The sequence below is a fragment of the Scomber scombrus genome, chromosome 24 (genome assembly GCF_963691925.1).
Source record: "Scomber scombrus chromosome 24, fScoSco1.1, whole genome shotgun sequence".
Lineage (NCBI taxonomy): Eukaryota > Metazoa > Chordata > Actinopteri > Scombriformes > Scombridae > Scomber > Scomber scombrus.
Window position 1 is genome coordinate 5,848,921 of NC_084993.1, and position 24,042 is coordinate 5,872,962.

Consider the following 24,042-nt stretch of genomic DNA (forward strand, 5'->3'; position numbering starts at 1 on the left):
GTATTTCTAGAGAGAAGTAGAAGCTTTTTGAATGGGAGTCAATTGGAGGCAGCGGTTTTTCAGAGCCAGCATCTGCTACAAGCTGTGGTAGTTGCCACTTGATTGCATCTCTCTATCAGTATTTGCTTTAATCAGCTTCCCTGTCAAAGTATCCTTAAGCAAGATACTGATTTTCTAAAAAGCTCTGAAGGTGTAGTTTTGTTCCCGACAGTGACCTTTGCCTTCTGTAATGTCTCCCTTTGGTTCATACCCTTAAATACCTGGCTTCAGCGTCTGTTTTGATGTTAATCCAGCACACTCTGTTCCTAGAAGGCAGGATAAGATGACAAGGCATGATGGACGTGTTGTCATGCCAAAGACAGATTAGTGTTCACAGAGTCAGGAACAGGCGAGTGCGTGTGTGTGAGTGAAAGCTATCCTTTCTTCTGCTTTCTACCTTCACTGGCTTTCTCTTCTCTTTCTTCCTTTTTTAACCCCCCCCCCAAAAAAAAAAATGCACTGATGTTATCAACATTCACAGGGTTGTTAGAGCAAAATAAAACAACCTCCTGCTATGCCAGCCCTGTTGATGAAATCAATGCAATAACTTGCTTCGGCCCCTCACCCTTTCTCTTTGCTGCAAGGGTGTCTGGTTACATTTTAAAATGATTGCACACATGTGAAAGATACAAAATTGTAATTTGAAACATATTGCCATCACTTCTACACCACCTAACCTCTTGGATTATGTCAAGGAACAGCCACCTGCACTAATCTAGAGAAGGGTGCTAGGAAAACTAAGAATGCATCAAGAACAATATATAATTGTGTGGATCAGGATAGGAAATGATTATCAGAAGAATGGCTATTTCATATTACAATTATATTTATAAACACATTATGTAGCCTAGATTGGTAGGAGGTTGAGGGCTTCTAGGCTATCTTCAATGTTAAACAAAGAAAAGTAATTTATATAAATGAAATAGCTCACAATATGATTTGGGTAATTTAAGGTGGTTAATTAAAGTTGAATCTGATGAGTAGCTATTTTCAATACTTACAAGGCTAAAAACTGCAACTATGAAATAAATGAAATGGCCTCACAACAACTAAGTAATTCCAATTTCAATAGTTTATTTTATGCACAGGTTCCAGTGGTAGTTATTCACAATAGTGCCACTAGCTAAGGTAGCTGTAATGTTAGATGTTAGTCATTTTAACTACATTATTTCAAATAAAGCACTATTATACAACTCAGGAAGGACTCAACTCAAGACTTAAAAAGGCCATTTTAGTAAGGGACTAGACCTTCCTGCAAAATCCCACTTGGAATAAACTTGTGCCTCTAATTTATCCTGTATGAGAAAATGAGAGAATAATCATAATAATGAAAGCACAGCGCACAGCGGCTGGATGAAAGGAAAGATCATTACATGGAGTGATGCGTCCTCATATTTAAAAATAACTCCATCCAAAGTCTGATTAAAACTTAAATTAAAGCAAAGAAGTCTGTAGAAGTCTAAATAAGTCACTTTCCACAGCTGAACATTTGATTGTTTGTTAACTTAGACCCTTTCAAGCAGTGAGGGAAAGCTCCAATCCATCCATTCGTCTGTCTCTAATGTCGAGTTCAGCTGCACCAAATCAAATCATAGTTACTTACTTTTATCAGCTGCTGAAAATATTAAAATGCTTATCGATTTTGATTTGGTTATTGCTGATGATCATAACTTTATATTTAAAAAGACAAAAAGTAGAGAAACTCCTTAATTTTACTGTCCCCAATTGAATAATGGGGATGCATTTGCTCCACTTGTTCCATTTCTCAGGTGCTTATGGTTCCCTGACTATCCCCGACTCTGCAGCTCCTTCCTTAGTGAAAAAATAAAAAAAATAAAAGGCTCAGGTTCAAAGTCATAGTCGCACCAACTTCAAAAGACAAGCTTGAGAGGATGAAGACGTAAACCGAACACGTTGCTGCGTAAGTTTCCTTTATATCCACAGATTCCATGCTTCTGAGGACCTGTCTTGCTTTGACCTTTGTACTTCAGCGTGTGTACGTGTTGTTTGTGGAGACACAGGAAAACAGTAGCAAAGCTGTGACTGTATTTACGAGTTTGCTGTGTAGCCTCTGTGGTAAGGATGCGCAGAGAGCCGCTGAGTATTTGTATTTAAATAAAACACCAGTTGACCATGCACAACTGCGCTGACCACTCAGCCAAAGCTCAGCTCCACCAGACACACAGACCTGCAGCTATTTATACATCTACGACACAGAGACAGACAGCAGAGTGGTGCAGAGTCCTGATTTGTGTGCTGTTATTTGACATGTTCTCTTGTTTTCTTCCCATAAACAAATACTATTTAAAACATTGTTACGAAATAAATATCCCCATTAACCTTCGATTTATGTTTTTACCAAATACCGCATTTGGATTCAATTCCACCCCCACTCTGCAGTCCTTAGCTCTGCCAGAAATTGAGCTGTCAGCCAATTTTGTACATTAGTCTATCATCCTTATTGTTGTTAAGAGAATGCAACCCAAAATAAAACCTCTGCTATGATACACTTAGCCCCGAAACCCCACAGGACATAAAACCTTGTCATTCTTGACAGCAAGAACAGCAAGCTTTGTCTTTGTCAATTTCTCTATTTTATTTTTCTATGTCATAAGAAATAACTTGTTTGTCCTGTACCTGCTATAAAAATCTATAATGACATAAATCTGGACTTTTTGGATTTCCAGCACATATACAGTAATTGCTGCAGAATTGAAAGACTATAATGATCATTTTAGGCCCATCTGGAGCTCCCAGTGTGACCATTTGCACCAGCACATGACAATCACAGAAGATTGTAATGCTCTTTCTTCCAGCAGCCTGTATTTTCATACATAACTGCTTTTTAATGCAGATATTCCACCTTCTGCTTCACTTGCAACCTTTCATCTATGTCCTCCTTATCTTACATTTTCCCACAGTGCACCTCCCCCTATCTCCCATATACCTACTGTCTTTTTGCACCCATCCTTTAATTTGTACTTCATCTGCACTGTACCCCATGTGGTCTTAAGGCTCAGTGTGTTCTGAGCCTTTACTCTCTGATGGGAGGGGGCCCCCAGAAGCCAGTTACAGGTCAGGGATTGTAGCTGCTGCAAGATTAAGTCATCTTCCTTCCTGCTCTCCTTCCCTTCTGTGTCTCCTTGGGAGGGAAGTATGTCTGCAAGGCTACACCGATTCAATGCATGCATGTCTCCACGATGCTTTTAACAACATAAAAGCACCAAAGCAAGAAGGCGCTTTGGATTAAGTATGCAGGTGAGGAAAAAAGAAAAAAACCTTAAAAGAAATGCATACACTTTTATACACAGACACATCTTTATGTATCATCCCTCTCTTACCCCTGGGTGCAGTTGGCGTGGCAGGGATGACACTCGTTGTTGGCCTTGGCGTATTTGAAGATAAAACTGTTGGCCCCCTGCAAGCCATCGGGGCACTTCTCCACACAGTTGGGTCCATCTTTGAAGTGGAGGCATTTTACACACTGGTCTGGGCCCTGAGAGAAGAGATGAACAAGGAGGAGGGAGATGAGAGTGCGGGTTAAGAGAAGGTGGTGGACAGTGGATGAATGGAGAAGCGAGAGAAGAGGGATGAGGTAAGAGGATTAGTCAGAAGGGAAAGGGGGTAAAAGAACATGAGGATGAAAGGTAGAATAAAAATGATGGTCAAGGAAGTGAAGGGAACCAGTTGTAGTAGCAGCAGTGGAAATAACGTTAGGGATAATAGAATGGGATAAAGTAAGAAGAAAGAATGGAGATACAGGGGAAAAAATGGATGAGAGGAGAGAAGAGAATTGAACAGAATCAAATTCAAACCTCGCGAGTCAATTTGCTTACTCCCTACCAACGGCTAATGTAACTGGCAGGACCCACATGCATTCCATTCACTGATTTATAATGTGCTGAGCAAGATTGCCTGGAGTGTATTCCGCTGCATCCCCGTTAAAATTGGCCAAATGCAAAAGGAATCAGGTCATGTCAAAGTACGGCGCATCGAATGTGATGGAAGAGATGACAAGTGGTAACTGAGAACGAGCTCAGCTGCAGCGGGATCATGAATAAGTAAGATGGATAGTGATGTGTGTTTGTGTGTGTTTGAGTGAGAGGGAAAACTTTGCTGCTCTGTGTATGAATGCTTATGTGAGCATCAAAGGCGTTGAAAGTGTTGACTAAAGTGTGATAACTATGTGCGAAACTTACAGTTGTGCAAATACCAGTGTGTTTGTTTGTGTGTATGCAAGAGCTGGGAGTTTTGGAGCGCTGAACTCCGTTGCTATTGACGACCGCAGTGACCTGATGGACAGCCTCACAGTTTGACACATTCAGACACACGCCATCAATAAACATTATTCTCACTTTGCATCTTTGTGTGTATGCATGTGTGTGCGTGCAAGTGCGGACGCATACAGATGTCTGAATGCATTCAACTATGTCCGCGCATGCCGCACGCATGTGTATTTTTGTGTGTGAGCGCCTGTGGATGATTGACTCTGGTGTTATTTACTACTCAACTGTGACCAGCATCTCAAAGTCAGCTGCCTCTGTGCATCCTTGAGGAGGCTCTCTCTCTCTGTCATCATCTCTCTCTCTTTCTCTCTCAGGGCTCAGTTATAAAAGGTTATTCACACACTCACACACTATTAAATTCCACCCAATAAGTCATGCAGCACATTAAGAACAAGATACAACTTTCTGTATTGTAGCTATACAACTGTAAAATGAGCATCTATGTGTGTCGGATAGTAGACATTTCTAATCTTTTTTAGCTATATAAAGGATAAGAATTGTGTTATTATATTTTTCTATTGTGAACAAATCCCTTTAAAAATCCCTTTTGGCATCCCTACCCTGTCTTTGGTCCTCAGCCCAAGGTGCACTGGTTACAACAAAAAAATATCTAGTTTAAATTTAAGATCCTCACCAGTAAAGATAAATACAACTATTCTACTTGGAATAATAAGAATTTGCAACCAATGTTTTTTTCCCCCACAAAAAAGTTCAATTATGTTGCTAGAATCCTAAATAAGACATCTAAATCTGCTTTTTCATTGATCTATAAATATGCAAGTATAGTATTTATATTTCAAAGTTTAACTGCTGGATGCAAGGTGTCTCCCACTACTAGTTCATTCTGAGTGTATATGCATAGACATTTTCAATTTAATTAGTTTAAACAAGACTCAGATTTAAGGTGAGAACATAATGATCCTGATTGTATAATATGAAATGAGATGAGAGAAATTTAGTCTTATAAATAGGGTATACTTAGCTAATTCAAGTTTCCTCTCCCCAATATGACTTTGCCTGTGGCGCGTAGAATCCTATTTGCACCATGTTAGAGATTTATTTCCCACAAAACTGATCGAGCAGAATATGTTATCAATCTCTCTTAAAAAAACAACCCCTCTTACCAGTGTGATTTTCCCTGGGGATGGGGAGAGATGCACCCATCAAATACTCACTTAAATGACACAAATTGCAAACTCCAGCCTGGAGTGTGTGTGTGTGTGTGTGTTAAATACACCACATACTGTATCTGGGATAGAATGTGTCACATCTAAGACTGAAAAACAGGTGCAAAAACTATTGTAAAGTGTTCATTTGTGTGTTTTAAACAGTTTTATACAGCAATTGTTTTGTTTGCGTTGGTCTTTTTCAGAGATTTGTTGACAATAAGAAAAAAAAAAAAAGTTCTGACCCATCCTGGTTTCACCTTGGCACCTCTTCATCCTTCCTACCCAACCAGAGATGCCCCCCAACAGCACTGCAGCTTTATTTCTTCTTTTTTCTTTCCTTTTATTCTCTTTCACACACACACACGCGCACACACACACACACACACACACACACACACACACACACACACACACACACACACACACACACACACACACACACACACACACACACACACACACACACACACACACACACACACAACACGTACCCACACTAACACACACCAGACACATCCTTTTTTAATGTTTTGTATCTATTTACATTTTTTACTGTCTGGCTCGGTTGCTCTACTGTTTGTACTGTCTTGTGCCATATTGTGTTTTTATGTTAATGATTTACAATGTGTTGCACTAAATCTGTGTTAATTACAAGACAAGCAAGCAAAAAGACAAAAAGCATATCAGCGGCCTTGTCCTTCAATACAAAGCCATGTCTATTTGCGACCCCTCATCAAATGTTTGTCTTTTGCTTTAAGTGATTTTCACAGACCAGAGGAGGTATTATCCAGTTATTCATGATTTTAAGAAACAAACATTGTTTTGTGTTGCGGAAATACACATTTTTCTGCTTTCAGATCCCATTAAGCAGCTTGTGAATCAGCATCAGTGTGTCCCCCAGATTTGGAAACTACTAGTGTGTATATTGTAATGCAAACAATGACTTGATGAAATGGCAGGTGCAGTCTTGCATGAGATGAATATGTTCACTGAACACACTGTATATATGTTTTCTATGTGCATGTGTGCAGACATGTGTATCTCTGCTGACATTTTAAAGGGAAATTCTAACATTTCTCTAGTCTAGGTGAGATCGCATCCCAGACTCTAAAAGTGACTTTACAGGAAGGTCAGATACTAATCTCATTTTGCTGTTTTGGGTGTGTGTATGTGTGCTTGCCAAAAGCACGCCTCCTAAAGTAGCAACAGTAGTTTATCATTTCTCCCATTAACCTACCATTCACCTTTGCAAACACAGCATTTATATCTTCTGATATCGTGTGCTCAAAACAGATAAACTCTCACAAAAAAAGTTGAAAATCCACTTGAGCATGGAGAAGATATGAGACTATCTTGCACAGAAAAAATGTGAAGAGGGGTTTTCATCTGAAAGTGAGAAATCTCTAGAAAATATATTGTCTGAAGTGGATTCACAAGTTTCTTACCTGGCCAAGGCATGTCATGGTGTTGCCATCCATCTTCTCACACTGGCTGTCACACTCCAGGCACACAGATCCATTGGCAAATTCACGCACTTCCCTGATAGAGATAGGGAAGTCAAGATGGAGATGCATGTATTATAGATTTGAGAGCATACCCGTGCTCAAATATTGATTAAGAGCTTGCTAGGGGAGGATATTGAAGTATGCTGTGTGCATATGAGTACAAGCAGTACATAGGAGACTTTTGATTTTATAAACCAACATGTGATACAGCATCAAGAAATCAAGGTTAAACTTTCGTTTATTCATGCACATCACCAAGACTCTAACTCACTCTGCCTGCAACAGTGCCCTCTAGTAGAGGGGCATGCAGGACAGCGAACTGCCTAAGATTATTTGATCAAGTTAAAAGCTTAGTGTGGTCAATATGCTAACAGAGAAGGCCTATGAATAATGAACAGCTTTTTAAATCATGGACAAACATGAGGGGATGTGTGATGGGAGGAGGAAGTGAGAGCAGGGCTAGTGTGAGAGAATGAGAAAAAGGATGGCAGAAGAGGCCAGGGATGAGGTAGTGACAAAAGCTTACTTTGGATGAGGTGAAGGGGCAGGTACAGAGGGAGTGTAAGAGGATGAAAGCAATAGAAGAAAGATATGGAAAATAGATGAGTCAAAGAAAGCTTTTCATCCTTTTTTATCAAATCCCAGAATTGTTGCAGTGTGTGCAACTGGTAGGAGTTCCACCAGATCTTTATTTGGCCAGATGTGTGTAATTCATAATGGTTTTGTTTTCCACTTAGACTTCTGAAGGAAAAGAGGTAAACAATACATCTCAATATTGGGTTTATAGACTGCAATTACACTGGCAGAAGCTGCAAAGTGCCTCGGGCCATACTGTTGAATCCTTATGTGCGTGCATGTGTGCACCCGATCTATAAATTTCCCCCCTTGTTTGTGTCCGAATCAGCGCATTATCTTTGTTTTTTTGAAGTGAGGTGTCTCTGGCGAGCAAAGGCTGGCTGCTGTCAATAACAACCGCTGCCGATCAAAAACACTTTTCACATCAGAGGGATCGATCATCCGATGCAGAGGACAGATACCCTCCGAGGAGGATTCACCCCGTTACCACCAAGCCGCTTTCTCACAGTGGTGGGATAATAAGAGTGACTCCCTGTGTGTGTGTTTTTTTTGTCTTTGCATGTGATGCTACTCGAGTGGAATAAAGATTCAACAGAGCTGATTTTGCACTGAGAGATTCAGATCTCCTGCGGGTGTGTGTATATATTTTACGCATTTTCATGAGGTGAATATTACATGAACATCTTTTGGTTCTGAAAACTAAAAGAAAAAACTAAAAAAAAATTTACAGACATTCTGACACTCCCAAGTTCAACTGTATCACATTAAAGGGCAATAAAAGTGAAGATGAAACCCAGGATTTCCCTTTTGCAGAGCCTTAATGTCATGTTTTTTTTTTTTTTTTGATGATCCTAATGGTTCGTGTTCACATGATTTTGTCTGAAACATCCAAACATCCAGTATCACAGTGTCCTTTTTATTAATAATGTTTTCCATGGACTCAAAGGAAACTCCCAATTGCTCTCTTTACATTTCTCCCTAGTCTTTCTTTCCCTTGTTCCAAAATAAATTAGATTTCTCTCCTGGAAACTGCATCCAGGGGAATCCTTTAGAAAACGGCAGTGGAGAGATATCTCTTTTGTTGAATGAGGGGAAAAAAATACATGCAGAATAATGGGTGAAAGACAAAGACCTCGGCAGCGGTGCTCTCTAGGGTCATTTCCATTCCGTCAAAGCCGTTCCTCCTGATTGGCCCCCTTCACGGCTGGAAGTGTGCGCCAAAGCCCCATTGGGGTACGGCCTGATGGGGGATTAGCCCTGTTTTAGCAGGAATTTAAGCAGGACTGTGTCCACCGTTCAGACCTCCAAACTGCCAGCAAGCCAAAGCATGGCCAACCCACCAGAGCAACCTTTTTAATTAAACACTTTCAACGCCTCCCTAATCCGCTTCCTCCCTCTTCCTCCACCCCCAGTGGACCCCATCTCTGACGTTTTCTTTTCCCCTCTTGCACTTTTCTACAGTTTGCTCTTCCTTTGTTTTATTCAACAGACGTTTAAACTGAGGGGAATTAGTGCCTTTCCTCATTAAGAATGGAGACATATAACGAGGGCGAGCAGAGGAATCTTAAGGTTTAGAATCACCAACCTGAAAACATATCTTAAGGCAGATATTCAAGCCAACTTACTGACTGCCGCACTATACAGTAGAACTTTATACACATGAACTAAACCCACTAAACTAAACATTTATAGTCATATCTATGTAGATGATGCCATACTGTTTCATTGGCTGAGCCTAGTTTTATGGCACTCTTCTTCTCACCTATAGAAGTAAAAAAATCAACCAACATATATGCAACTTTTTGCATAGAATAACGTAACAGGTATTGAGTAAATCGAGTAAGCAAGCTACCACTTTCTCCAATTAGGTGAGGGTGTAAAATAGAACTGAAAAGACGGTTTTAATAAGTTTTTAATTGTGCAAGCAAAAAGCACCAAAACCCCCTCCAGTTCCAGCTTTTAAAACTTGAGGATTGTCTGATTTTCTCTTTTTCATATCAGTATAAACTGAATAGCTTTGGGTTTTTGAATGTGGGACAGACAATTCCATATGCCTGAAGATGCTATCTTGGGTTTTCTTGACTTTGTCATTTTATAGACCACAGGATAGTAATTGGTAGATTAATTAATGATAAAAATGCAGCCATGAAGTGAAAATCAGTACTTATTTAAATAATGTTCCAGTAATATTCCACAGATATATAACTTTTAAATAATACTTTTTCAGCTTTGTCTTGCAATGCTGGTGAATACTGTGATGCTATCCCACAAAGCCTTCGGGGACAATTTATTTGCGTCTCATAGAAAATACATTTGGGGTAACCACCTTACAGTAAACCATGTTTATTCAGGGGAAGTTGAAAAATCCTAATAAGTACACTTTTTTTTTTTTGCAATCAAAAGCATTACTAAATGACCAGACTGAATTAACTACCTAAAGTAAACAAAAATATCATGGCATCCAAAATGAAGAGAATTTCTTTGTCAAAAGTTAATAATTATTGTACTGGCAGATATGTCACTATAGAGGCAAAGGTCTGTTTTGTCATGTAGAGGAAGGAACTGCTAAGGTTGTCTTTCTCTGTCTGCACTAGATTAGGGTTATGTTGTATTTAGACATGCAGCAGCCATCACTCCTAAATCCTGAAATAAAGTTTAGATTTGTGTTGCACTATTCATGGCATCCACATCATTTTTGATCTAGAACTCATGATGCCACTAAATGTACTTGAATTTACATTTTCCACTATGAACAGTTACTTTGATGTATGGTATTAATTTGTATATTTATAGCAATGAAAAGAGGTCCCAGTTAGTTATGAGATCTCCATTTTATTATGTGACTAAATTGGTTAGGTAACTCAAATTTAGGCAAAGCCCATCTTGAAATTAACTTCATGCTTTTCTCTGGGGTGAAACTGCAGATGTACATGAGTACACAGTGCACACTTTTATTAAAAATATATTAAGTTTTTATTGGGTTAAGGCGGACACTGTCAGAAAACTTATATCAGTCACCAGGGAGGGAAAGGCAGGTTATCCAATGTTTCCATCTGAAACAGCAACCATTTATCTGCCACATCAGATCTTTGAAGCACTGATGCTTAGCAGGTGGTGACTTCTTACACCAGGCAAACCTTTAGGTTATGGACATTTTGATTCCACAGTTCAGGGCAGTGACACAAAGCAAAGAGTGGGCTTGTCAAATGTTACTTAGAATGCAGACTGACTGTATTTACAGTATGGGAAACAAGTGTGCTTCAGCAGCTCCCTGCCATGCGACTCTCCCGCTCCAGTATTCTTCAAAGCCTTCGCTGTGAGCTGTTTTTCCCGGCAACTTCAAAGCTTCCCTCCCACAAACGGCGCCGGGAAAGGACCAGCAAGAAGTCAACATGACCGAGGGTTGCTCGCTCTCATACACTTTCTCCTGCACACATACATGCACCCTCTCCTCTTCCCCAGGGGAAAACACTAGCTTGACATCACAGGTTGGAAGAAAGTCATAGTTATCTTGCGGCAGACAGTGCCGGTACAGTCTTCTTCTAGATAGATACTTTCAAGTGATTCACAACGTCTCCTCGTTCATTCAAGAGCAGCACAAAAGGCTGAAAACTACATCTATAAAGAAGTGTTTCTCCACAGGTGAGTTGGCACTGATCTTTTTGATGTGCCTCTTGGGGCCATAAAGCAATGACCTGAATGCAGTTATTCCCACTGAAAACAGATCATCGCTGGATTGTGTGGACACTGTAAGACCTTTTGTTGAAATGTCAGTCATTTTCTAGCTCAGGGCAGTAAACACTCATGTCTGCTAGCTCAAATGGGCAATTTGTGATAAAGTATAATAATTGAACAATATATTCAAATTGATTTCGGACAATGGATGTAACATGCAGCCAAATGTTCCTTTAACTGCTCACGTTAATGGTTCACAGGGTGAAATTCCTCATTGGTTCATCTCATTATATTCATGCCAATCGGCAATTAGACTCTCCTCCTCCAGAGCCCTTGAGGATGTTTTGACTTCATTCTCATGCATCAAAGCTGTTTAAATTGATTTTATTTCCTCTGCTAGTCATGTACCACTGTTTGCAAGGGAATTAATGCAGTCTCCTGAAACTATAATGATCTGACATTCAGGAAACTGCTCATTTTTGTTTTGAAGATTTATGTGAGGTCAGCTTAAACACACAGTACCAGAATCCTCCAATAAAAAAAGAAAAGAAAATCATAATAAAAGTGTTCTTGGAGTGGACTACTCACCCATCAAAGAGATTGCAGGACTCAACGCAGGTGCGGCCCCGTCTGAAGTATCGGCAGAAAAGACACTGATCGGGCCCTGGGCCCCAGCACCCGTCATCTGAACACATCTGGTCACACACCATACGCTGTTGAGCTGCAGAGTGAAAAGAGGGAAATAAATTAGGGCTGGAACTAATAATTATTAATCTGTCATTTATTTTTCTCAATTAATCATTTCAACAGGACACTATGTCCCAATACTAGCACTGAACCAATCAACAATTGGATGTGCTAGAATGTTCTTCACTAAACAAAGACAAAACTTAAGTAATTGTCTTTACAGCCAAGGAAAAATGATTAAAAGTCAGCACTCAGCTTCAATCGGTAATGTTAAAAGCCACAAACCACAAACCAAGTAGTCATGGACTCAGACCTGAATTTTAACAGCTAAGAACAAAGTCAGCATATTACCACCTGAAGAATATATCAAGGGTGAAAGGACTTTTGTCTCTTGTCCATGCATTTAACTTCAGTAGACTTGACTACTGTAACAGTGTCTTTATAGGTCTCCCTAAAAAGTGCAGACAGCTGCAGCCGATTCAAAACGCTGCTGCTTGAGTCCTCACTAAGACACAAAAAAGTGGATCACATCACTCCAGTTCTGAGGCCTTTAAACTGGCTTCCTGTCTGTGAAATAATCCATTTTAAAACACTATTGTTGGTTTATAAAGGACTGAATGGTTTAGGGCATAATACATTTCTGATATTCTGCTATGTTATAAACCATCTAGATATTTCAGGCTTTCTGGAACAGGTCTGCATTCTGTTTACAGAGTCAAAACTAAACCTGGGAAGCAGTATTTGTTTTTATGCTCCACATAACATGAAATATGCTGCATAAATAAACTTGCCTTGCTTTATAAAATATCAAACATGGCCTATACCTCAAATATATTTAATTTATTTTCATAGAAGACTAAATAAACCAGAAAAAATCCATACTTGAGAAGGTGGAACCAGAGAATTTTGAATTTTTTTCTCTTTAAAAGAATGACTCAAATCATTTAGCAAAATAGTTGGTAATTTATTTTCTGTCAATCAGCTAATTGACTAATTGCATCTCTAAAATAAATTACATGAATGCTCAAAGGCATTTGCACATGGAGACACAAATGTGCCTGCAGATGCACGCCCACACACACATCTAATGTAATTTAGACATACTGAGTAACCGGATGCGTTATATGCATGATTAATAGAAAACTACTGAGCAATCACATACAAGAATAAAAAGGGAATTATTCAATAATGATGTATTATGAAAATTAATTTGTGTGTTCACATTCACTTCCTACAGCCTGTAGAAAATATGTTTGTGCTGCACTATATGGATTCTTGCTTGAATGTGCATCTCCCTATACGTGTGTGCACATGCATGCATATTTGTATGTGTGTGAGTGCATATTGGCCCAGCTGTATGAGCAAACATTGGTATTCCCAACACCTCCGCCATTAAGACCACCCTAACCAGAACCCTAAGCCTTTTTTTTCAGTCGAAGCACAACAATCAATGCTGTTCATCAGACTCGGCGTGTCTTCCATCCGATGACCGACACCCACGGCCCCGGGAGTGTGGCCCGGTGGGGACCGGAACCCTTTGTCAACAGCCGAGCCAGTCAATGGTAGACAGGGGGTTGAGCCTAATGAAGAGGCCTGTGTAAGGCCGTATCGATCGATCTCTAACACACACAAACACTCATTAACTGGCTAATGATATCAACCGCAGCCTGGCAGAGACAAGAAAAACTATAGTGGCCCACGTCTGTGTTTCTCTACTTATCTCAGTCTTTCTCACTGGTGCTACACACATGTTGCTAAAATGTAACAAATATTATAAACATATTTTTTTAAATGATAACTGATGGCTAATATTTGCAATTTTTAGCAACAATAGTGATATTTCCTCTTTTAATATTATAACTCCATTCATTGTTAGAATTCTCTTTGAACAAGCCTTTGTGGTCAGTTTTCCAACATCTGCAGCTAAACCACTTGTAGACTATTCATCATTCCATCAGGTATCCATCTTCCTGTGGTTAACAGTGAGCTTAATCCACCACTGTGCATGACGCATCAAGCACTTTCCTCAGAGGGAGCTGAATAAGGGCTTTCATGGCTGAGAAGCAAAAGATGCCTGTGATACCGTCGCCTTGGTAACGGGCATGTCAGCGTGTAAGCTGGGGTGGAGCTGGATTTGCAGAGATATGAAGGAAACCTGAGTTTTGGAATTAATTTGAGAACTAATGAGAGAGAAAATAAGAGAACAGGAGTATTTAATAGGTGTTTGGTTACTACAGATTGTTGTGTGTTTGTGTGTGTGTATGTGTGTGTGTGTGTGTGAGCTCCTATGTGCAAGCATGTATGAAGGTTTCCTGTGGTAGCTTATTACTACAGTAATTAAGGCTAGTTTCTTCATTATTTGCGGGTAATATTACCATGTCAGTATCTGCAAATTCAAAATTACTGAGCATATGAAAATCTCATTCTAAAATACACAATTTGAATGTAATGACACATTTCCTTATTAGATTGATTATTAAACTTACATTTCAATTTACATTAGCAAATTTGTGTATCTATCACTGTCATTCAATTTAATCACTTAGGGCAATTATGGCATATATTTGGGGCATTTTATTTTCTTTTGCAGCTCAGCTTTGTCATTTTTGTGTATTTATTTCCATGATTTATTTACTTTTTTGAACATACTACTAGTGTATTTTGTTACAGATTAAACATCCTGTGTTTAAATAAAAGTTGGGAATAATTTTATGCAATGCCACTACTCACTGCATTCCTTTGGGTCTCGGTTGTTACGGATGAGGACTTTCTGGCTCGGGGTCCTGAACAGCGAGGTCCAGTTGACGGTGTTGTAGAAGCACAGGCGGCTGTTGTTGAAAATGTAGACGTTACCGGCACTGATCTCGTCCAGAGACTGGAACTGTAGGGAGGAGATCCAACGCTGCTTGAGGATCAACAGAGATATACCACTTCCACTGCGGGAGAAGAGGGAGGGAAAGAGAAACAAAGAAGGAAATCAGGAAAAGTCAGTGGATCACCAAAGTAAGTAGGATGTTGAGGTATTCAAGTCTGGACCTAAGCAGTGGACCAGCCTTGTAGCCATGGCGCTACAGAGGCTACAAGGGAAATAATAGGGAAAGACATAGGATGAGGATGAGGCAGGATAAAAAAGAAAGATATATAAAGAGGAGAGTAGAAAGAGAAGAGCAAATTTTTAAAAAAGAACAGTAAAACAGGAGAAACTGTTGTGAAAAGAAAATAAATCTAGCAGAAAGAAAGAAGAGGAGGATGAAGAAGGAGACTTATTCATCTCTGACTGGCACTGAAACATTGCTGAGCTCAAGGAACATCGCTGGTGTATAGAAAAAGAAGGCCGGCTCTCCTTTGACATTGCCAGCGCTATCCCTCGGATCTGCCACTTGTAAGCGAACACAGAACCTGTTATCAAAACGGGGCTAATCAAAGCTGCGTGACGGCAACGCTTCAAAAGGCTTCTGTGCAGGACAAAATGGGCCGGCAGCTCATTAGCTCCGACGGTAAGCATCCAAACACAGGAAAATAGCAAGAAAGAGAGAGAGACAGAGAAAGAGACAGAAGGGTCTTTCTGAACAAAGACAGCATATAATATGAGCATGTCATCTGCATATGAGTGAAATGGAATTGTATGTAAAATCTCTCTGAGATGAAGCAGCAGCAAGTCGTACTACTGTTCATTTATCAACAACCATGACCTCTTTAGAAGAGGTACAAAGCCCTGCAAGTGGAAATTATATATATATATATCTCGAGGCCATGTTTTATTATATCAAGCACACAAAATGGTATGGCGGGTGCACCTTTACTAACCTGATGGATAATGTGTATAGCCAGATATAGATGTAGACTGTTTGGTGCTTGTTGACACTTGATAGAAATCCATTAATCATCCTTTTAGACTATGAATCTCTTTAAATCACAAGTGCATTTTATATACCAGATACCATTCTCTGCATCCTATCCTTACTCATCCTACTATATTGTTCGACTACATGCCCATCCTATGTATTTAGGAGAGTGGGTGGCCACAGTCTGAAAGCTGATAACTTAAGTAGATGAACTGGATGAACTTCATCCTTCTAGGAGAAATGCTAGTCTGTTGTGCTGGCTCTCTGTATATGTGCTTATCTTGAGTTTGAATTAATCAAAATGTGGGAATGAACTGTATCTAATCTGTGTCTGAAGTGTGATCAAGCACATACCTGTAAAGCGATCTACCTCCAATGGTTGCCAGGTTGGAAAAAACACTCAAATCTGTCATGTTCTCCGGCCAAGACTGGATGTTGAAGTAACCTAAAGACAGGGCATGTTCAAGTTAAAAAAAGACTTCTCCTTTTTTGTAAATAGTGCATGAGAAATAACTACAAATGGTCTATTTTCTCAGTTTTATTTTGCCTACATCCAAATTAAGAAAGCACTGCAATTTTTGGTCATAGTCATGGAGTTGCACCGCCTCTGTAAAGTTGAGCCCATTTTTTTGTAGGAAATGTGCTCAGAGAAGAAAATATACACTAATTAAAAGAATGGATTTAATATTCTGCACAATTTGTCTGGTTGCACTTGCCTTTAATGACAGATTACATCAAATCAGCATCTGTGGAAATGACATTAAAGGGATAAAGCAGGAAATGGCTGGGATAGAATGGCCATTGCTCTTCCTTATTGCTTGGGTTTTCATTATGAAAATGCAGTTTCACTCCATTAGCTGTTTGGCTCAACTGCAAGTCGCAGTTTAATATGACAAAAGGGTTTGTATGCGAGGTATTGCTCATCCCTTAAGGCCTCTAATAGCTAATGAATAAATACACACACAAGCATGCACACACATACGGAAAGCATGTACATATAATCCACAAAAGAGCACCTTTTTGAGTTTTTTGAGGTTTTTTTTTATAGAGCTTTCCACTTTATTCCTCAAGATTTCATTCACCTCAGAGGCCAAATATTTCACACACATCACATAATAATATTGTTTTTCTCAGTCAATTTTCCCAAGGTGACTCCAGTGAAGCAGTCCCACCTGTGATCTCTTTCACAGTGCGGAACACGTTGAGACGCTCAGGGTCCAAAGGTCCAATACCATGATACATGTCCCTGGAGAAAAACGCAAAGTGGAGACATACAGAGAAGTGAATACTATCTTTATCAAAAACGATATTCACATATTGCTGCCAAAGGTCCTTATTTATAACACAGCTCTTAAGATACAAGCACTGTGATCCTAAAGATAGCATTGAGAAAATATGCTTTTTGTACCAAATTTGTCTTCCTTTCCTCTGGTATGCTTTCATAGTTTCACATCACGCTAACCTCAGAGCTTCAGGGCTCTTTGACAGGGGTTTTTGATTGCAGAAAGAACATTTCTCATTAACTTTCCCAAGCTGGATTTTATGGATACAATGGGACATGAATGGAGATTGATTTTATACATCTATTAGACCTATATCTATCCTGTTGGTATGCCAGTCAATTAGTAGTTTTCAAGCAGTCTAGTACCAACCAGGCTTTTATCCATCTGCTGTGGTAGTGTATTGTCAACATAAAGATGTGAAGTGGATAGGATGTTCTTCAGTGACTATGTTTCAAGTGCAATCGCCACATTGTTGCTCCCATCAAAAGTTTTTTATATTAGCAATTGATCAAATGCCTACATGTAATGTAAAAGGGGTTTACTTGTAGTGAGGAACACAACTCCTCAGTTCCCCTTAGCTCTATCCAGCTCATATTTTTTCATTTTACAGCCCCTCAACTTTATTGTTTTGGCTCACTCGCAATGCTATCATCACCATCAGCATTTTTAGTGATGCTCAATATGCCAGCAGCACAAAGAAGACAGACAAGATAGCAACTAGCAGGGCTAAATGGAGAGTTAACACTGGACTTAAACTTAGCTGGACTTAACTAGATGTCTGACTATAGCTTGATGTTAACGGATTTTAACTTTTTTAACCAGATCATTTTTTTTTTTTTTTATTAATTTCCAATCATCCATACTTGAATCAGTTCAATGGTTCATCTCTCCACTTTTAATATTGGCTGCTAACTTGATCTTGTAAACTGAGCTAAGCTAAACTTACCAATCTTTTTTTATTGTTTAACCTTACAGATACCAAACTGGAGATTGATTGTAGAAGTAGTTTTGACCTGCAAGTCACCAAATAAGTATTTTCCTGGTTTTCATCCATCCATGTTTGGATCAGTTCAGCAGTGTATTTCCCTACTTTTGATATGGGCTGCTATCTGATCCTGCAGATGTCCATAAATAGAGCGAAGCTAAACCAACATCACTTTTCAAAATACCTCCAACCTTCCACAAAGACATAAAATATTAAGGAGTTTGTCTGAATTATAGTCTAAGTATGAAAAGAATAACTCAAAGGTATTGTGTGTGCTTTCACCTACCCTTTAATGCCAGTTATAAGGAAGATGAGGTTGCCGTTGATTTTGGTGCAGTTGACAAATTTTTCTATGTTGCTGGCGTCCACTGTTTGAGCTGTCTGCAGGCTGCCCGTCCCTATGCCATCACATACTGACAAAACAAAGGCATACACACGCAGTCACACATTATTCCAAATAATTAACATTTAAGTTGCTATATCCATAATGTCCTTGAAGAGCAGAGACCTCATCTTGAGAAATCACTATCAGCTATTATACTCTTTTATGACAATATACCAGAAAAAAGTGATACTTCTTTGGTGCATACGCAAGGCCATGGCCCCTCGCCATGCACTGGAATTTTTTTGATGAAAGCATGGGCCAGTCCACAGCCCATTCCTCTATATAATGAATTCATTACATCTGCATTAATTACACTTGCGGTCTTGTGTGAGCCAACTATTTCTGACAGAGGCAGAGGGGATGATGAATAAGGCTGGCATTAAGTGGTGTAACCAGTTTTTGATAGTGATTTATACCAGCCAATTCCATATCTGAAATGTTAATTTGTTATCATTTCCCACAGTTCCTTGGGCTATCCCTCATTAACCCCTCCCTGCTGCGTGACGATGTAATCAAGAGATTAGCCAATCAATGGATGCCACAACCCATACATGGAGCCTAAAGGAAAACACTACTGTCTTCTCTCCAAAAGGAAAAGGGCAGATCAGTTACCTTTGTGAGAACAATAAGATGAAGGGGCTAATCTGCTGTATTGAACTCAAGTAATGCTGTTTAATTTCACATTAGACATTTTAGGCATTTAGCTCTCACACTCTTGTGCAAAATGACTTGTAATTAGAGAGCAGACCTGTTTCTCGTTATGGGACGATTCCATGTTAATTAACATGTCAAGTGTTGTGGCAATCAAACACGTTCATTTATGCCATATTTGTCATACTTATCCTCCAATATGTAATGAGTGTATGGCAATATGTACAGCTGTAATATGAAAAGTGGAGAAAGATCAGACCATTAAAAGAAATACACAAATTAAAGGAATAAAGAAGAGTTTATGCATCTTGTTGAATTGACTATTCAGATGAGGATGTAATTACAGAAGTGGGTATTACATGGCATTTGTATTGCATTAGTATGAAATTAAAGAAGATGTTGATATTTGGGACGGGGATACATTTGAATCAGTAAATCAGCTCAAAGCACATTTAAAAAAAATCTGCCTACCATAAAAATAAATTACATTTTTCTGTAAAGCTTCTAAAGTAATTCCTGTGGGCTACTGTTGATCCAGTATCATCACTGTTAGCATAAAGCTATTCGATTAAAATGGTTTAACTGCATAAGCTCTTTACATGTGGTGAATTGAATGCAGTGGGGGGCCGGGAGGTGCAGGAAGTATATGTATAAAATCAGATATTCATCCTATTGAGCATAACCTCCACATTATGCAGTACTGTCCTGTTGCATTTCTGCAGCGAGACAAATCGGAGAATTTTACAATGCAACAGTCTCCACTGTGCGGGCACTACATCAGACTTCACCAGTGATGTCTCATGTATGCAAATTCAAAATCTTGATCACAGTATAGGATTGAAATGGAATCAGGCTAGGAGAGGATGAGTTAAAAGTAGCCTGGCTCCAGCTCTGAATCACAGTATAGACATCCCCGATTCATCAGAGATTCAAATGAGTCTAGTGTTGTGACCACTGGTGACTGTTTTCCTCTGTTTGGAGGAATATTTGACTAATAAGAGCTTTGCCATATTATGAATGGGGGCATCTTCTTACGTAACTGGCTAAATATGACAACAAGCATGGATGACATTGATGCAATTGCATATATTGTTTCAAACCAATATACAGAAATAACTCCTAAATCTGCTTATACTACTTTATTTTTTCAAATAAAGTAGTATTCACACTGGGTTTACCTTTTGGACAGACGTCAGTGCAGGGGATGCACATTTTGATGCGGTTCTCCTCCACTTCCATCTTGTTGCTGGGACACGCTCTTACACAGGAGCTGTGGTCCACCACAAAGTTATCTGACAAAAAAAAAAAAAAAAGAAACACAGAGCGAGCATGTTATCATTTGCTGACTTTTGCTTCAACTGTCATCATTTGAAGCTGTGATGATAAGCAGTACCATTTTTTCTACCCCTGACACCTAGATTTTACTCGTAGCTTAGCATTTACTCAGAGCAGTTCCTAGAAGGACCCCTCTGATGGTGAGAAATTGATTGTATTTTAATCACGTTTGTATAATGATCAAAACTAATGGTCTGGGCCTATATTGCTCAGGGAAAGTAATGGATCAAATTAGCACTTGGTAGTAGCTGTGGAAAAGTGCAACTGGTGTATGCTCATTTGATGATCAGTGAAACTTGAATATGCAATCTGTTGCTGTTGCTTGACTTTTAAAGTGTGCTTGCTGAATAGCGGCTGCACTCTGACTCCATATCCGTGAAAAAAACCAACTAAAAAACAACAACAAGGAAAAAAAAACAAAAAGAAGACTGGCTTTCTTTGCAGCTGCCAGAAGCCGAAACAGATGGTGTATCGACTATTTGATTGAGATACACAATTTATTTATGTTTGAGTAATTAACTTGACTTGAAATAACTGTCTGGAGTCTCATCTCAGGATAGATAGAGGATGAATGCTTCTTCAGTGGACACCAGTGCACAGATTATAAAGCCTAATTACATGATTGTGGTGTAATGTTACAGTATCTGTATCTACTTGCAGCTGCTCAGTTCCACATGCAGCAAAGCGTTTTGCTTGCTTGCAAAGGTGATGAGAAAACTTACGTGGGCATTTCTTGACACAGAAGGCTCCATAGGTGTACTTGGCTCTGGGGTTGTGCTCCAGCTGGAAGGATGTGGGGTTGTACACAAACGGCTGAGGACACTGAGTCACACACGCTCCGCTGTCGTTGAAATTGGTGCAAGCCTGCAGAAAGCATATAGCTACTGTCAGCTGAAGGCACAAGATACCAGTAAGACCTCCCAGGAGGGGGCTAAAAGTCGTGAAAAAGCAAGGTGAAGCAAGGGGAGGGTTGGGATTTTCTCACATAAGTCACTGTGAGTGAGAGAGTATTACAGCTGCATTTCATTTTTACGTCGAATCGCGACACGCGAATCATGCAGCTGTCCCTTGTCTCTTTGAACATCAAATGGGAGAAAAATTGGAGCCATTGATCCACGGCCATGATGTAAATGGTGAAATGTTTTCCCATAAACCTCTCAAGTGTCTCGTCTTCTGTGGCCGCAGGCTGAAATGGCAGTAATTGAATTGGATGAGCCTTAATGTGAATTACAACTACAATATCATCTCTGCCAGCGTGCGCTTGTGTGTGTGGTGTGCGAGTTTGCGCAACAGGAAGAACTTGAGGTGATAAAAGGAATATTAATTGGAACACTGAATCACCAATTTGTTCTTTGAAGAGCGCCGCCACGGCAGACTTTTACAGCCCTGTAAAACGACAAACAATTTATCAGCCGGTAAACAAAGTGGATCATTTTCAGGCAGGGAGGATGACAAACATATGTTGCACAAAAGACGTGGACACATGGAATATAGAGGATGGTGAGGAGGAGGGGGTTAGATTTGTTTGTTTTGGCCTATGGATGTGTGTGGGAGGCAGAAATGAGAGGAAAAGGATGCTAAAGAGAAGATGTAAAAGATAGAGAATGACAGAAAAGCTAAGAAAGAGAAAAAGGGAGCAATAAATAGGCAGACTGCGTGTGTGTGTGTGTGTGTGTGTGTGTGTGTGTGTGTGTGCAGTCTAACGTACGAAGCAGTCTGTGTCCTTGGGGCCCGAGCAGCCGCCGGCGCACTCGCGATGGCAGCAGTCGCTGACGTAAGGCCCGAAGCATCGACCGTCACACTGCTCTGCACACACTGTCTTTGTCACTGCCCAGGAAGGGAAAAGATGGAATTTTAAAGGTCTGACGCACACATACTCACACATTTACAAAAAGACAATACCACCACCCTCAACTCTCACTCTCTTACATCTGCACATAAATACTTTCTGATATGGACTTCAGGCAGAAACAAATTAGGGGCTACGGCAACCAAAAGGTCAGACAACACGAGGTCACAGGCTTGAATGCCCAGACAGACTTAAAGCATATCAAGCAACCTTTCTGTACAACTGCTCTAGAGGCGCCCTTGAACAAGCCTTTTAAGGGAAACTTGTGTATTTTTCAATCTGGACTTTACTTTCCCATCATTTTGTGTCTTAGTGACTAATGGGGAAAAAGCGTAAGGAGAAGTCTCGTTCTAAAATCTCAGGAGACTTCTTCTTGAGTTGAAATCAGCAAAATACTCAGCCATGACTTTGAAAATAATTTAGATAACACTCAGCTACACTTTCTGTACTCCAACACAACACATTTTTCTCAGCACTCCTCTGTCCAACTCCATCATGACTTCTCCTTGGGAGAGACTTGGTTAGACACAATATCAAACTGAGCAGATCAAGCAAAAGGTAAAGAAAAAAGTTTTATTTCGCTGTACGAGCCTTTCCATAATGATGTCAGACACTTTTTTAACAACAATCTGAGCCTGTCAGTGGCAAAAATAAAAGGATTTTATTTGGCGTACATTGACTGGGCACTATTGCCCCAAAGGATTATATCGCAGCCCATTTCTGACCAATTTCAAAAATGTTTGTCCTCATTAGTCACTTAGACACAAAAACATGGAAAATAGGTTAAAATATATCAAAGTTTCTCTTTAACCTCCAACCACTTCGCTCTCCACCATTCCTCAGCTTCAGCTCAGTGACTAGCAGCTGAAAATTGCATTTGTGCTTGGCAGCTCCCAAGTACGAATGTGAAAAGGGGCATTCCTGGAGTGAGCCCAATTGGTTTTCCCCGGATAAAAAAAAAGTTTTTTAAAATGTTCCATCGCACTGGACCCCTACTGATCCACCATATTTGTGTTTATACAATGAGTTTTTTTTAGCCAAGCAGGCCAATTGGCCAAATACACCTTCCAACTGTGCTGATACTTCCCAGAAAGCTTGGCTGTATTAGTTGCTATGCCAACTTCTGTAGTAACCAGGGAAATATTTACTGCTTTTTTGGTGTTTTTTCTCCCTATTTCATTGCAAAACTACTTCAAAGTATTTGTTCTATTTTCAGCGGAGTACTAATAGCACAATACTTGGATGTGGCTCTTACCTATTGCATCAAACTTGCACCAATACATTTGCTAAATAACAGCCTCCTACACAATATTGGTACAGTTTGAGATATAACAGCCAGTGAGTAAGCAGGAGCTTGAAGCATTCAAAGGGCATTAAAACTGCTGTGCTCACTCTCTGCTGTGTTGGGAACATAATGATGCAGGAGTGAAAAAACACAACAACAACAAGGCTCTGTCGTCTATTAGCGTGTGTTAGTCTGAGAAAAATAGGCCAGTTTGCCTCTCGGTCTTTACAATACGAGTAAAACATCCTGTAATTATACGGAGAACCAACATTTCTCTTGCTGCCCTTCATCCTCTTTTTACATTGTTTCTATTTTGTGCTACCTGCTGCTGTCAGAGGCATTGGACAAACATTAGTATATTCAGATATCAGCCTTTCACAGCTATACACATGGGTGGAGTATCAGTTTATTTCCACATTTATCCATTTAATTTCCTCAAATGAATGATTGTTAAATGATTGTATTACATTTAAACTCACTACTCTCA

The 24,042-nt window shown here is 39.7% G+C and overlaps 1 protein-coding gene across 1 annotated transcript in view; it reads right to left on the minus strand.

The window, feature by feature from the left end:
* si:ch73-383l1.1 (receptor tyrosine-protein kinase erbB-4) overlaps positions 1–24,042 on the minus strand; it is a 238,891-nt gene that overhangs the window by 44,770 nt on the left and 170,079 nt on the right. Inside the window, exons 6-15 of the mRNA XM_062414855.1 lie at positions 22,130–22,248; positions 21,144–21,285; positions 20,265–20,378; positions 18,337–18,463; positions 16,955–17,028; positions 16,137–16,227; positions 14,668–14,867; positions 11,839–11,971; positions 6,940–7,033; positions 3,381–3,535 (exon numbers count right to left, since the gene is read on the minus strand). Of these exons, the coding sequence (XP_062270839.1) occupies positions 3,381–3,535; positions 6,940–7,033; positions 11,839–11,971; positions 14,668–14,867; positions 16,137–16,227; positions 16,955–17,028; positions 18,337–18,463; positions 20,265–20,378; positions 21,144–21,285; positions 22,130–22,248 (1,249 nt within the window). The remainder of the gene's footprint in view (positions 1–3,380; positions 3,536–6,939; positions 7,034–11,838; positions 11,972–14,667; positions 14,868–16,136; positions 16,228–16,954; positions 17,029–18,336; positions 18,464–20,264; positions 20,379–21,143; positions 21,286–22,129; positions 22,249–24,042) is intronic.